The sequence below is a fragment of the Stenella coeruleoalba genome (genome assembly GCF_951394435.1).
Source record: "Stenella coeruleoalba genome assembly, chromosome: 2".
NCBI classification, from domain to species: Eukaryota; Metazoa; Chordata; class Mammalia; order Artiodactyla; family Delphinidae; genus Stenella; species Stenella coeruleoalba.
The window spans coordinates 64154847-64169175 of record NC_137147.1 but is presented as its reverse complement, the minus strand read 5'-3'; the positions used below and the strand labels follow the sequence as shown (position 1 = coordinate 64169175).

The 14329-nt window shown below is 40.6% G+C and overlaps 1 protein-coding gene and 1 long non-coding RNA gene across 20 annotated transcripts in view; one reads left to right on the top strand and one right to left on the bottom strand.

Annotated features, from left to right (window-relative positions):
• The window catches only part of LOC307182854, a 260562-nt gene that overhangs the window by 25646 nt on the left and 220587 nt on the right, over window positions 1-14329 (bottom strand). The gene's annotated exons all lie outside the window — the stretch shown is intronic.
• The window catches only part of NPAS3 (neuronal PAS domain protein 3), an 863203-nt gene that overhangs the window by 720195 nt on the left and 128679 nt on the right, over window positions 1-14329 (top strand). For 18 of the 19 annotated variants that reach the window (XM_079914468.1, XM_079914469.1, XM_079914467.1 and 15 more), the window contains one exon: window positions 13292-13466. In XM_079914468.1, coding sequence (XP_079770594.1) covers window positions 13292-13466 — 175 coding nt within the window. Of the gene's footprint in view, window positions 1-9902; window positions 10074-13291; window positions 13467-14329 lie in introns of those variants that run through there. The other variant, XM_079914472.1, reaches the window with a different exon arrangement.

The following is a 14329-nucleotide window of genomic DNA, read 5'->3' as shown; positions in this document are numbered from 1 at the left end:
ATGGATGATATAAATAAAGAATGTGCAAAATTACAAGAAGGTGGCCTTTCTGGCCTGGAGTCTAATAGTAAAAAATGTTAAAGTAAAAAGGAGGCAAACGAATACCTGGGTGCTAACCGAAAGGATGCAGTTTGCCCATGGCTTCAGTGATGCCAAAAGGGTGAGCTAAGAAAACACACTGCGTTCTCTGATGAAGTCCCTGATCCTCATTGAAAAGAATGGTTCGGAGCTTACTAGTCTCTAGCAGTTAGGTCTACCAGGTCCAAGCAATCTCCAGCTCTTATCTGTCATAACTCATTCCTCAACACTAAAACCCTTGAGGCGTTCTTTTTTTTTTTTTTTTTTAATGGATAAAAGAAGAGCCGCAGTTGACTCTACACAAAAGTTGCCCATGAAATCCTTGGGTCATCCTTGTTTTGATTTTTGTGTATTTGTATTCCTCTTGGTATGGATGGCATGAACTTTTCAATTTGCAAAAAGATTTAATCAACAGTAAATGTTTTGAATCAGATTAATACACAAATACTTTAAGAGCTATGTATTTATTCTGTCCTGCTCGGTACGTTTCTTCTTGTTTCTGAAGGGCAATGCAAAGCCAGAGATGCTCTAATGAATTCTTTGAAACAGGCAGGTGTGTTAAGGGTTAATAGTGATGAATGTTTATCTTAAAAATCTCAGGGTCTTCCTCAGAATTTTCCCCCTTCTCCTTGATACATCAAAAGTGGGAAATTATCTATGAGACTATTTGTCTGTGTTTTCAGGACAGCACATTTACATACGAGGCAATCAATATAAGCAAGCCCACGTCTTCCAAGAATCCTTAATTACACGTCTAAGAATGCATATGTATTGACATGTAATACTTGTGTTTCTGCAGAGTCCCCTCCACCCTTTTGAGTTGACATGTGCTAAGACTCTCTGAAAGCGGTAAAATCAAGAGTGTAACAGGCAAATGTACGAGTTGTTAAATGTGATGGCAAAATAAAAAAAAAATTTTAAGCTTCAGTCAGTACGATCAGTAAAATAAAAAAAATTAAAAAAATAAAAAGACAGCCGGCAAACTGTCTATCATGTGATGAAATTTGACAGTAGGGATTATGGCTTTGATGGACCAGAACAGCTAATAGAAGAAGCTGACATTTTTGAAACCCTGCTAATTAAGGGTTCCTTCCTTAATATTAAAATAAAGTCTTTGTCTGGGTTTTATGGTTGGAGAATCAGGTGTTTTCATTAATATATGCCAGTCAGTCTTAATAAGCTTGGAGGGCAGAGGAAGTTATTATTGAGTGACCTTCTACAAAATAAGCATGTTGCTAAGGGCTCTAACCCTGCCCCGTTCAGACTGATGAATCTCATTTCCAATGCAAAAGCTTCACAAGAAATCCAAGTATTCTCTGTGCAATCACGGAAAATAATCCTTGTGTCTCTTGTAATGTCCAGAATTGCCACTTACTACACTACTACTGTACAATGAATATTACAATACATATTATTTTTCTAGCACAATTGTCTACATTTCTGAATTGCCCAGAATAGAAAAATTTATTGTGAAGACACTTGTATTGAAAAGTCAGCTCATTTTAATACTTTTCAAATAGTCATCTACTCTGTTCATGAATTATAATGCTTAGAATACATCTGACAATACTAGCTTTGAAAAAGAGATATGTCTATATTATTATATATTCATTTTCAAATCGATTTCAAACAGATTTTACACCATTCATTGAAATTCATTGAAATGATAAATTCACAGTTGGATTTTGATTGACTCTTAATCCAATTTCACTTTTGATAAGTTTTCACCCCTCTGTTCCCACCCACCCCCAACCTTTCTCAACCAAGATATTTTTTGTTCTTCTGTTGGTTTTTTAACACAAAACTGAGGGGATGTGGTGAAACTGATGGGGTATGGTATTGAAGGTTTTGGTGACTATATGGAAAGCTTGTCAATGGATTGGCAAATTGAGTTAAGGTCAGTAAAGCGCCACACCACAGGGGATTTCTCTGGCTAATTTCCAATGTACTGGTGCCTACCTTCTGAAAGTCATGTTTATTACAACTGGCTGCTGATTCACAACCTAGAGCAAATCTCTGAAAGAGTTTTTCAGTTACTGAGTCATTACCACCATCTCTAGATGACATGCAAGTGTGCATGGAGGGTTTGTGGTGCTGGGGTTTTGTGGTTGCCCAGCATTAGCTACCTTCTCCTCACCTTGAGTTCTTTCTGCCTGTCCTAGGAAGAGAAGGTGGGTAACAACTCTGTTGCTGGATGCAAGGTCAGGTAGAAAGACAACAAACCTACTAAAGTCTCTTTGGAGAAGGAAGGAGCTAGATTAAAAATTGCAGCATGCACCATGGGTTTGGTGCTCACCCATGGGAAACAAAAAACCATCCAAGTGAGATGAGAGTCTTAGATCCAGGGCTTCAATATGTGGGGCAAGTAGTTAATTCAAAGTGTGGCAATTATCTCCGCCTACATCTACGGGAAAAAAATAGTCTCTGAGACACAGGCCTGTGAAGAAAAACAGGATATGACTTTTCTTGTAAGTGATTTATTAAAACCGTTCTTCACTGTTTTAAAAGTATTTAAAAAGTATTTTAAAATATTTAATGAACACTATCATAGATCCATCTCCTTAGGGCCAAAATGAATCACCTAGTGTTTATTGAGCCTCTACCCAATGCCTTCCCAATGACCTAGGTTTCACCTAAGAATAGTGCAGCACGATACCCCTGCCCTATAAGCTCCAGTGTAGTTAGAACGCTGTTGTGTCTTGGATTGCCCCCATCTTTTCAGCAAAGCCACCTGTCCCTTCTCATTCTCTCTGTGTGAAGCCAGCATGGGAGTTGCTCTCCCAGACACTTTGGGTTCACGGCCACCTCTGGACCCATCCACACCAGGGCTCCTAACCAAAATGTGGAGAGAGCAAATGATTGATAAATATTTGGTTGACCAAAGTCTTTTAAGTAGTAGATTAAATCTAAAAATTCAGGCCTTTTATTCCAAAGCCGTTCCTCTATTTCTTTTTTTTTTTTTTCTTGCACCTCTCCCCTTTAATATCGTCTTCATGGTATCCTTCTACTTCCTGTTCTGCTACTCCAGGGATTCTATGGTTCTAGGGCAGCATTGTTCAATAGAAGTATACTGCAAACTATGTATGGAATTTTAAATTTTCTAGTAGCCACATCATAAAAGTTAAACACAAACAAGTACGATTAATTTTAATAATATGATACTATATTTTCTTCTAACATACCCAAAATATTATTTTAATGTATAATCAATATGATATTTTGCATTCTTTTACTTATCGTACTAAGTCTGAAACCTGGTGTGATTTTCCACCTACAGCACATTCTAATTCAGACTAGCCCCATTCCAGGTGCTCAGTAACCACCTGTGGCCACTATATTAGACAGCACGGCTTTAGAGAATATTTATGGTTAAAGTGCGGGGGTGTCCGAAACCCAGACATACAATGCCAAATTATATGACTGTTATCAGAGTATTTTTCTGGTGAGACAGAACGTAGAATTTATCAGATTTCCAAAAGGGCTGTTCTTCCCACTACCACCAGACTCCCGCCCCCAGTATCTTAAGAAACACAGCCTTGCTTTTAGCCTCTGGAACGACTCTGTCTTTTGGCTCATTTTCTCTTCTTGCCAGTTCTATTTACACTCCCTATTCTAAGAAGACTCTCAGACTGTTATTAAACAGTTGTGAATTTAACTTATTCCTTTAAAATAGCACCTAGAGAGTGCTCAGAGTATTGACTTGCTTCATAGTAAAGAACCTCAAAGGGCTTCCCTGGTGGCACAGTGGTTGAGAGTCTGCCTGCCGATGCAGGGGACACGGGTTCGTGCCCCGGTCCGGAAAGAAACCACGTGCTGTGGAGCGGCTAGGCCTTGAGCCATGGCCGCTGAGCCTGCGCGTCCGGAGCCTGTGCTCCGCAACGGGAGAGGCCACAACAGTGAGAGGCCCACGTACCGCAAAAAAAAACCCCACAAAAACAAACAAACAAAAAAAGAACCTCAAATACTACCACAGCTGGTAGTTATAACAGCCAAAATAAAAGAGGAGTATATTCGCCTTCCTACTTATGGTAATTCACTAGGAATAAGTTAGACACTAGACCCACCGTGCCCACATGGCATTCAGGACCTTCCCAAGATGTGCTAAAACATATCAACAGGGAAGGTTCTGGAAGGGTCAGCAATTGCTCACAGCACAGAGAATTTTATTCCTCCTTGTTCTCTTCATTGGGTTATTAACTCCAAAATTAATTTCTTGACATGGGCCAACCACCCACTTTCTACAGTGGCTAAAATATTTTTGTACAGCTTGTGATTTTCTCGGATGAGACTTTTCAAGACCCTTCACGGGATGTGGAGGAGGAGAGCCATTTGTTTCAAATACAGAAACTATGGCGTTCACATAGTGCTTCAATCTGAAAAAACAAGATGTCAGCTGAACACGATCCTTCTTTTATTTTGCTTTCCCTTAAACATAAATTTCTCTTGAGGTGTACAATTGCAGTATCTTTGTTAAGCTTTTCTCGTTTTGCTGGTTTTTGTTTTTCTCTCAACAGCATCGCTTAAACCTTGTGACTTAGCTCCTGGTGAGGGTTGGTGTTTCTCATCTTCCATCATAGGATAGCCCCTTTAAAAACTATCAGGAATGATTAATTGTATTATTTGTGTGCATTTTATCAATTACTATTATTTGTGTATAGTAGTATTTGTGTGCATTAAACCCCCAAGTTTTAGTCGTATAAACCATATTGTTTTAGCGTGACTAGAAAAAAATTAACCTGTGTAACTTTCAAAAAACAAATGGAAAAGTCAGCCCCATAATTATTATTGTTTTCTGATCCATTTACCTTTATTTAAAATAAAAGGACTGTTCAGAATCAGGGAAAGATTTAAATTTCAATTTAAACTTACAAGCATTTTCTACTTTTTCTTGTTTCCATGACCAAAAAAAGGAAGACAAAATTCACTATGAGAATAACAAAAACAATTAAACAAAAATTGAGATATATTGATACTGAAGCCTATCTATGCATAACATGCATCTCAGTGTGTATCCAGTTTTAAATGACAAATACTGAACCATGTAAAATTTGAGAATAATGGATTAACTATGCCAGTATCAAGTATTTTATGTTGATTGGTCTCCTTACCACCAACGTAATGAAGATGCTTTGAAAGTGAGATCTTACTATTCGTTTGATCCTCAGAAAAGGGAGATTTGACTTCAGTTATCTTTAAGATTGTTAATGCTTCTTTCTTGGCATCGTTTCACTTTTTACTATGATGTAACCTCCAATTGCATCCTTTTTTCCTTCCCAGCACTGTGATAAATACTAAAAAGTTGGCCTTTCCTGCCCTACAGACTACTTTAAAACTTGAAAACTGTAGGAAACTTGTAAAGCAAGGTTTTAAAATGTCTTGATTGAGTCACTTTCACAAATCCCTGGGCTCATTATGTAATGCCCGCTCAGTATTACAGAATTCTGTAAGTTCTTCTTTTACCTGGTGTCTCTTAATGAAAGGAAAAGAATATTGACATATTAGAACTATTCCAAAACCACTGATTCTGTAACGTGGGGTGATGGAGAAATATCTAAACCATTGTTTACAAGAAAAAATGAAATTTTGCAAATAATTTATTTCCTCAACAGAAAAAAATTGGGATGGGGAATACTTCAAACTCTGGATCTGTTTTGTACACAGGCTATTTCTAGCAGTACTTAAATATGCTCAACTGGATCCTGAGTCTCTATAGTGATCCGTCTAACACTTTTGAAAATGTAGCAATCAGTGTTGATTATTGCTTGATCAATTCAACTATTGGTAATGATAGTCATAGAGGCAGACCTGTTCCAAGCAACCACCCGTACGTTTGAATCAGTCTCTGCCATTTGTTCTTTATTTCCTCTTTTGTTCCATTTCTTCAGCAGCCTGCCTTTTCCTTTTTCCTCTCTGAGAACTAAGAAATCCACTGGAATTATCTTCTGACACTTCTTAATCAAAGTTCAGAACTGGTTATGCAGTACTCTCTTTGGATACCGAGGTTGCAAATTCTCAAGTCGGGCACTCCAAGGGTTATAGAGAAGCATACAAAAAACAAAATAAGTACTTGGCCTCCCCGATTCCCAAAGGAGTTGAAATGTTTATTTCTGAAGATAAAATAAACACATGGTATGGTATCTTTTAGCTCAAATTCTTCTAAAGGAAGGCTCTGTTAACATATCTGTGAGAAGAGAGTGGATTCATTTCTTATTTGATGACATTGGAAGGATTTTTCATTCTACCTCATCGTTCTGATATAGAACCTTTCTTTCTTCTTGTTCTACTAATTTATACACGTATTTCTGTAACAGACCCGATGCTTTTATGCATTTTTCTTCAGATAAGTCAGCAAATACATAGAATGAGACAGAGCAGTAAAGAACATCAAGTTTCTGTCAAAACAGTTCATAAATATTCAGTAGAGTTCTGCAATACATAGGAAGTTATGAAGATGGCATTAAGATACCAGTAAATCCTAAGAAAACCTGTGCTAATCAAGCTATCACATCTTATTATATTTTATTCTTTTATCACTTTATTATCTCTCAATAATATAAATGTGACCCCCCACCCCCCAAAAAAACCCCTACAAATCCTAATCTGCCGTGGCGAGATAGAATTTCCATCTTATCCTGGGTCAGGATTTTCTAACCGTGATCTCACAGTCTCTTGGTAGATCTGAAAGCCTAACCTGGCAGTTAGGTTTCCAAACCACTCGCCACTAACGCAGTCCTCTCTCAGGCATGACCTTCTATTCAAATACTGCAGGCATTCCCTGTGGGAACGGGGCCTGGCTGCAAAAGGAGTCCTGAAAAAGGGCTTAACTAGTAGCACCCCCAAGTCCCCTCAGTAATCTAGTGCCCTCCAGAAATCTACAAAAACCCAGCGTCTTCCAAAAGGTTTAAGAAATTCCACCTTAAATGGCAGGTTTGAATGACCTTCTTTACGTGCTAAAAATGAACTTTGTATTATTCCTAAGACTGAAAATATATTGAAAGAAAGAAAGAAACAGGTTTTATCATCTTGCTTTATAAAAGTATCCATCCTCTTTAAGTTATTCCAATATAGAGACGACTAGCAACATTGCTGCCTGTTCCTCATTTGTAGCAAACTCTTTCAATCAAAGGAGCACTGAATTCAATGATTTGCACTCCTGGTACACTGCTGTAGTTAAAAAGTATTTGCTCACCACAGGAGGCCAAGCAAAGGCTATTGACATGCTTGCTTGATGTATGAAAAGACAAATTAGTCCCCTATCCTATCTACCAGCAGGGTACAATGACCGGACATGGAAAAGTCAACTCAAACCACTGAATGATATATTTACATTTTTTTCCAGGAAACTTCAGTGTTACCAAATCAACTGTGTCAAGTGTTCAACTTGCATGCAAGCTAATAGAATGTGAGATAAATTTGAGGAAGGCCAGGTGGTTTAGTTGACTGCGTGGGATGGCACTAGTGGCTATGGTTTCTCCTGGAGGAATCTTGGTAGCTTTGAGTGGGGAAAGGCAGAGAGAAAGGAGTTGAAACAAAATGCTGTTTCTGGTTACGACTGCTTATTACTCATTGCCTGTCTCCGGCCCCTTATACACTCTCAGCTGTTTTCTAGCACTAAGCAATAAGGGAGAGGAATTTTTATTTTAGAGTCACTCAGCTTCAGTAAAGGTAGACCAAGTGAGCATGGTTGGAAACAGTCATGCTTTTCCTTCTTGTGCTAGGGAAACAATTCAAATTCCCATGGGTCTGTTCCGTAAATTTAATAAACAGAACATGTTAATTTTTTTTTTTTTTTTTTTGCGGTACACGGGCCTCTCACCGTTGTGGCCTCTCCCGTTGCGGAGCACAGGCTCCGGACACACAGGCTCAGCGGCCATGGCTCACGGGCCCAGCCGCTCCGCGGCATGTGGGATCTTCCCGGACTGGGGCACGAACCCGTGTCCCCTGCATTGGCAGGCGGACTCTCAACCACTGCGCCACCAGGGAAGCCCTGTTAATTTTTTAAAATTACCATATAAAGTGATTGAGTTTGGTTCTCACATGTGCTTTGTTATATAATTTGCACTAACCAGAAGAACACAATATTAAGGGGAAGAAATGCTGTACCTTTCCGTTATGTAGATCATAATTGTAGATCAAAGATAGGACCAATAATCAATATAAAATGAAAATTCTCTAAATTTCTACTGTCAGTGATTTGAAGGGATAGTTAAGAAATAATAATTTGGGGGCTTCTCTGATGGTGCAGTGGTTAAGAATCCACCTGCCAGTGCAGGTGAGACGTGTTCGAGCCCTGGTCCGGGAAGATCACACATGCGACGGAGCAAGTAAGCCCGTGTGCCACAGCTACTGAGCCCGCGAGCCACAACTACCAAGCCTGCATGCCATAGCTACTGAAGCCCGCAGGCCTAGAGCCCGTGCTCCTCAACAAGAGAAGCCACCGCAATGAGAAGCCCGCGCACCACAACAAAGAGTAGCCCCCGCTCACCGCAACTAGAGAAAGCCCGCGCGCAGCAATGAAGACCCAATGCAGCCCAAAATAAAGAAATAAATTTATTTTAAAAAAAAAAAGAATCATTTTATGAAACTTTGTGAAAATTCAGTTAATGAACTAGCAAACTAACCACAGTTTTGTCATAGATGGGGGAAAAAGTTATAAAAGATAGCTATATTATCTTTCAAAGTTCCTTGTAAAACCTGCTCTTTCTCAGCATTTATTAAAATCCTCTGCTCAGCTAAACTCAGTTGGTTTCTATATAAGAAGTTATAGCTCTCACTGCACATGGCAAATACTTCTTGGGAATGAGGATATTGTTATGGTGCTATATTGTAACTCATTTTAGAGTAGTAAATAATGTTATAATAATAATAATACCAGAAATAATAAAAGGAACCAACCTAAACTTGTCCAAATCAAGCACAGATAAAGCAGATTTTTTAAGCCTAAATATCCATCTTTTATTCATTCAACAAACATTTGTGATAGACCTCCTATGTACAAGACACTAGTCCTAGTTCTCAGTGGGCAAAGATTTTGAAGAGTTGCTAACTGGAGATTTGAGGGTACCTAATTAACTATAGTAATATAGGATTGAAACTCTATATATTTTTTCTACTTCAAGCTCACATGAAGCAATGTCTACTCATCAAGTAAAAAATCCCTGGTCTTGGGCTTCCCAGGTGGCGCACTGGTTGAGAGTCCGCCTGCCGATGCAGGGGACGCGGGTTCGTGCCCCGGTCCGGGAAGATCCCGCATGCCGCAGAGCGGCTGGGCCCGTGAGCCATGGCCGCTGAGCCTGCGCGTCTGGAGCCTGTGCTCCGCAACGGGAGAGGCCACGACAGTGAGAGGCCCGCGTACCACAAAAAAAAAAAAAAAAAAAATCCCTGGTCTTAGTTTCTGCAGTCTATTTTGAGGCACAGAATTTAGTGGCAGGTGAGTTCCAAGTCCATCTTACCTAGGCAGTCTTCGTAGGAGAGAGAAGCAAATCACATAAGGGTTTAGTGAGAAAAGAGAGTTAGCCAATAGGGCTTACAGTCTTACTTCTACCACTAAACACCTGGGTAAACTTGAACAAGCATTTTAACTTCTCAGAACTGTGACGTTTTCACCTATTAAATAAGGGGGGTATTAATGGATGTTTTTCAGGTCTCTTCCAGCTCTAAAATCTAATTAAATGAAGTGAAAACACTATGAGAAATGTTGAAAGTGATAGATAAATGTGGTGATGATGATGATGACTCAAGGCCTGTGTATAAGTAGACTTCTGTCTACCCCCATATCTGTTTCAGTTTAGTACACCTGCTTTCGTGCCTTCTTTTGGCCCAAGAGTACATGGCAAAGCATCCTTAGCCCAGGGGATTGCCAGGCTGCCTGCCCTCAGCCTCCTCCCTCCATGGTGCCCAATGTTCTCTCCTGAATAAAAGTGAAGCCACAGGACAGAGGAGTTCAGATGTCCCTGCTCAGCCTCCCTGACTGCAAAGGTGCTACCAGAGAAGTGGTAGGTTGAGTCAAGCAGACTTTAACCAAATACTGGCCTTTTCTATACTCATATTCTTGTTCTGTAAAATCGGGGTCATCATACCAGTTCAAAAGATGGTTATGAGGATTAATCAAAGAAAGCATGAGAAGTATGTATACATAGAGGTAGTAGCTGATAATACTGTTATTGCTGTAGTCAAGGCTCAGAGCATGCATCGCTTCTGCTGTACCCACTGCTAATTAAACAGATGTTCCAAAGAGACCATGCAAACCCTAAGGATTCCTCACCAAAGCTACACAGGAATATACATGCCTGTCATCCATTCTTATCCACCAAAGAGCAGCGACAATAGTGCTTATTTCTCACAAGGCAATTTCCTCTGCATGGTTTCACTGGATTTTCGAAATTAGGCTGTGAGGCACGTAAAGCAAGTCTTGTTTCCATCCCAGCGCTCAGGCCACTGCGTTGCACCATTCCAAAGTGTGGCGCTCCACGGGGTGCCATTCATGTAGAATACAATGTGAGCGGTACCCCCCAGGGTCCTGCAGAGCAGCGCTACTGCCACTTTCAGAATAGGAAACAAGCTCAGAGAGGTTAAATGAATTGTCCAAGGTCATACAGCAGAGGAGGAAAAGATTCTGATCTCCAAGTCAGTTTATAACTCCAGCTATTCTGTGCTTTCCCCTACGCTGTGTGACCTTTATTACAGTACATACATGAAGACTATGACAGGGTCAAATTCCAGGATACCCCAAAGCCTAATATGGGATGGAGAGGTTGGCACTGAGAATTTGACCCTGTCCCAGTCCTCAAGAGACTGAAGGACAAAGTCCTCCCCGTGTCATAGTGTGATGTGGCCCATTGCGACTCAGTCTTGCTCTAGACGCCCTATACACTCAGGACATCATTTTGTGGAGAGGAAGCGCCTGCACATCTAAGTACATCAGGCTGTGGAGACAGTGGCCTGCTCCTCCTCACCGTATGACTGGCTTACATGAATATTCAAGAACCAACACCCCTACAAAATCGATTGTATCTCCCACCTGTGTTGTCATCTTATCACAATCTGTGCTGTGTGCCAAAGGGCACATTGCAGTGTTAAAGAAAGACTCGGAGTTTGAGAAAAGTGACAGAAATAGTTATTAAAGTGCTGCAACGGGGCTTCCCTGGTGGCGCAGTGGTTGAGAGTCCGCCTGCCGATGCAGGGGACGCAGGTTGCTGTGTGAAGTGCTTAGAGGCAAGGCACACATTAAAGGGATTATTTCCATGTAATCCCTCCCTCCCAGAGGGTAGGAACCCATCACTTATGAATCCTGATTTACGTACGCTCTGTAACAATATCAAACGGAGGAAATAGTTATTGTGAAATTATAGAGTCAGTAGTTGGGTAATACAGGAGAGCGTAATTTAATAGCAAAGAGAAAGTACCTCATTTTCAGTGAAAGGTATGCAAGCCTTTCTCAGGAATAGCTATTAACCAAACTGAATTTAGCCTCCCATTTTTTGGCCTCTACCTCTGTTAATTGATAGATGCTGAAGATGTGTTGACTGTTAAGAGTTTAATCAAATGGTGTCTGGGAGTCGATGTGATCATTTTACCAGGACGTGGAGTTCTGGGGATAATAATTGCTCTGAGTATTCCGCTCACTGTGACAGTATGCCCACCACCAGCCTTCCTTCTTGGCAGGAAAATGAGTGCAGGCAGTCGGGTGGAATTTGGAGGGACGCTGCAAATTACACAGGAAAGGCAGGTGAGGTAGGAAGCGGTTCTAGGTAAATATCCACCAAGAAACTTGTGACAGTCTGAACTTCTGGCAGTTTCTGTAGCACATCATAGCTGGCCTGAGACCATTAAACTCCAGAGGAATGGGAAAGCCATTAGTGACCCGGGAAAGAGCTTTTTCTTGTTCTGTTGCTAACACATCTCTCCCTGCCATTGTACCTGTAACCCAACTACATTATTTTAGGACCATGATTGCTATTCTTGGAAGGAGGTAAGAGTTATAGCATCAGAGGAGTACAGAGGTAAGGCCAGTCCTTACGAGTGTCTTCTGCCCCTCAGACAGCACATGCCCCAGACACGGGCCACGCCTGACAGCATTGCAAAAGGCAGTGCTTCCATTCCAGGCTGGCCCTCTTCTGATATTTGATATTCATTCTCTACCTTTAGCGTCAGCCTAATACAAAGAGTATACAAAATAAAACATTTTTTAAAGCCCTCAAGGAGGTTTGTACCATGTATTTTATTAGATTGAAGGCAAAACAAGCTGATACCAGCAGAAAAAAAATGGCTGCTTCAGACCCCAGCTGACCTCTTTTGCATGGAAAATTCTCCATATGATTACGGAGCTAATGAGTAATATTTAATGAAAACATTATGCCTTTGCATATATTTGTAAGCAGCACTTCTTCCATTTAAATTTACATAGAAATAAGCTGATATGTATAAATACACATCCTGGAAATCTGTGTATTTTAAGGAAAATCCTCCTCCGCTATCTCTGGTTGTTTCTATACAAAGCTCAAACTTCTCAATAAGCAAACTGTAGAATTCAGTCAATCATCCGGTTGACACCAAACATGCGAGAATTTGATGATGCGTGGATAAAACAGCTGAACTCAGGCAGATGCATCCACATTTCACAGAGTGGTTTGGCTTTATGCAAACAACAGTGAATGAGAAAAAAACTGGGCTAAACAATTGCTAAATAAATACATGTGGGAAAAAAAAAACTTTCTCTTTCAATTTCAAGAATCCTTAAGCGTGTGAGGATAAAGACTAAGGACCAGGATTGTTTCCGGAGGCTTCATAGATTTCCTTTTCTGTTCAGAAGCTGAATCGCAGTGGGGCTAAATTTTTTTTTTTAACATCTTTATTGGAGTATAATTGCTTTACAATGGTGTGTTAGTTTCTGCTTTATAACAAAGTGAGTCCGCTATACATATACATATATCCCCATATCTCCTCCCTCTTGCGTCTCCCTCCCACCCTACCTATCCCACCCCTCTAGGTGGTCACAAAGCACCAAGCTGATCTCCCTGTGCTATGTGGCTGCTTCCCACCAGCTATCTATTTTACATTTGGTAGTGTATATCTGTCCATGCCACTCTCTCACTTCGTCCCAGCTTCCCCTTCCCCCTCCCCGTGTCCTCAAGTCCATGCTCCAGTAGGTAAATTTGAAAATGAAAGCCTGTGACAACTTTCTTTCCCACTCTTCTTTCTCTTCGTCCTCTAGGTGGAGCTGACAGGCAGCAGCGTCTTTGACTATGTCCACCCCGGGGACCACGTGGAGATGGCAGAGCAGCTGGGCATGAAGCTCCCGCCCGGGCGGGGTCTCCTCTCGCAGGGCACCGCTGAAGATGCAGCCAGCTCAGCATCTTCCTCTTCCCAGTCAGAAACCCCAGAGCCAGGTGGGACTTGCAATTCCAACATGTGGGTTGGTGGGCAGGACCTTTGCCAATGATTGCGCTTGAGTTGCCAGTGTGAAGAGACTATAAATAGGTCTAATGGTATTTAACAATTCCATGCAGCTTTCTGTCCTGGGCAGTAATTAAGTAAGGAAGAGATTTGAAAATAAGAAGACATTTTAATAAGTATAATCCAGAGATCTGATTTCAGGTGAACAATACATACAGCATGTACCCGTTCCTTTAGTTTCTCTTTCAAATTAATGGAGGGAAAAGGTTCAGATTTGGAAAGCCATCTGCCTTTCATTGTTACCACGGCTAAATGTAATGCATTTATTTATTATTCAGCAAAATTGATGGCAGAGACTTTTTGAATATTAGCTTGTGGAGAATTAAAAGTATTAGGGGCGTGCAGAAATCTTGGTGTTTTGTTTTTTTTTTTTAAGCATCAGAAGGTACTTGAAAGATGTGAACAGATAAATTAAGGCTAAAAAGAAAACAGAAATGGCTACATTTTAAACTGCCTTTCCACCCTCAGTATTTAATTAGATCAATTGTATAGAGGAATGAACAGAGGTGACATTCCTCATTGGGATTCCTTCCAGGACTCTTATAGACTTTGCATTCAGAATGTTCCCATTTTCATTGTGTTGTACTGATGATAATTTAAGTATTAGGGGAAAATCCATTTATAAATTAAACAAAATGACTTGATATCCATCAGTCCCCTAGTTCATCAAGCTGTTCAAACACGGGGAAGATTGGCTGGTCGGCCTGGGTCTTCCGAGAGCGCTGGTAATTAGATCTGCGAAGGATTTATTCTTTGCTGATTGGGGCTTTAAATTAATTGAAGTTCCACATTTGTG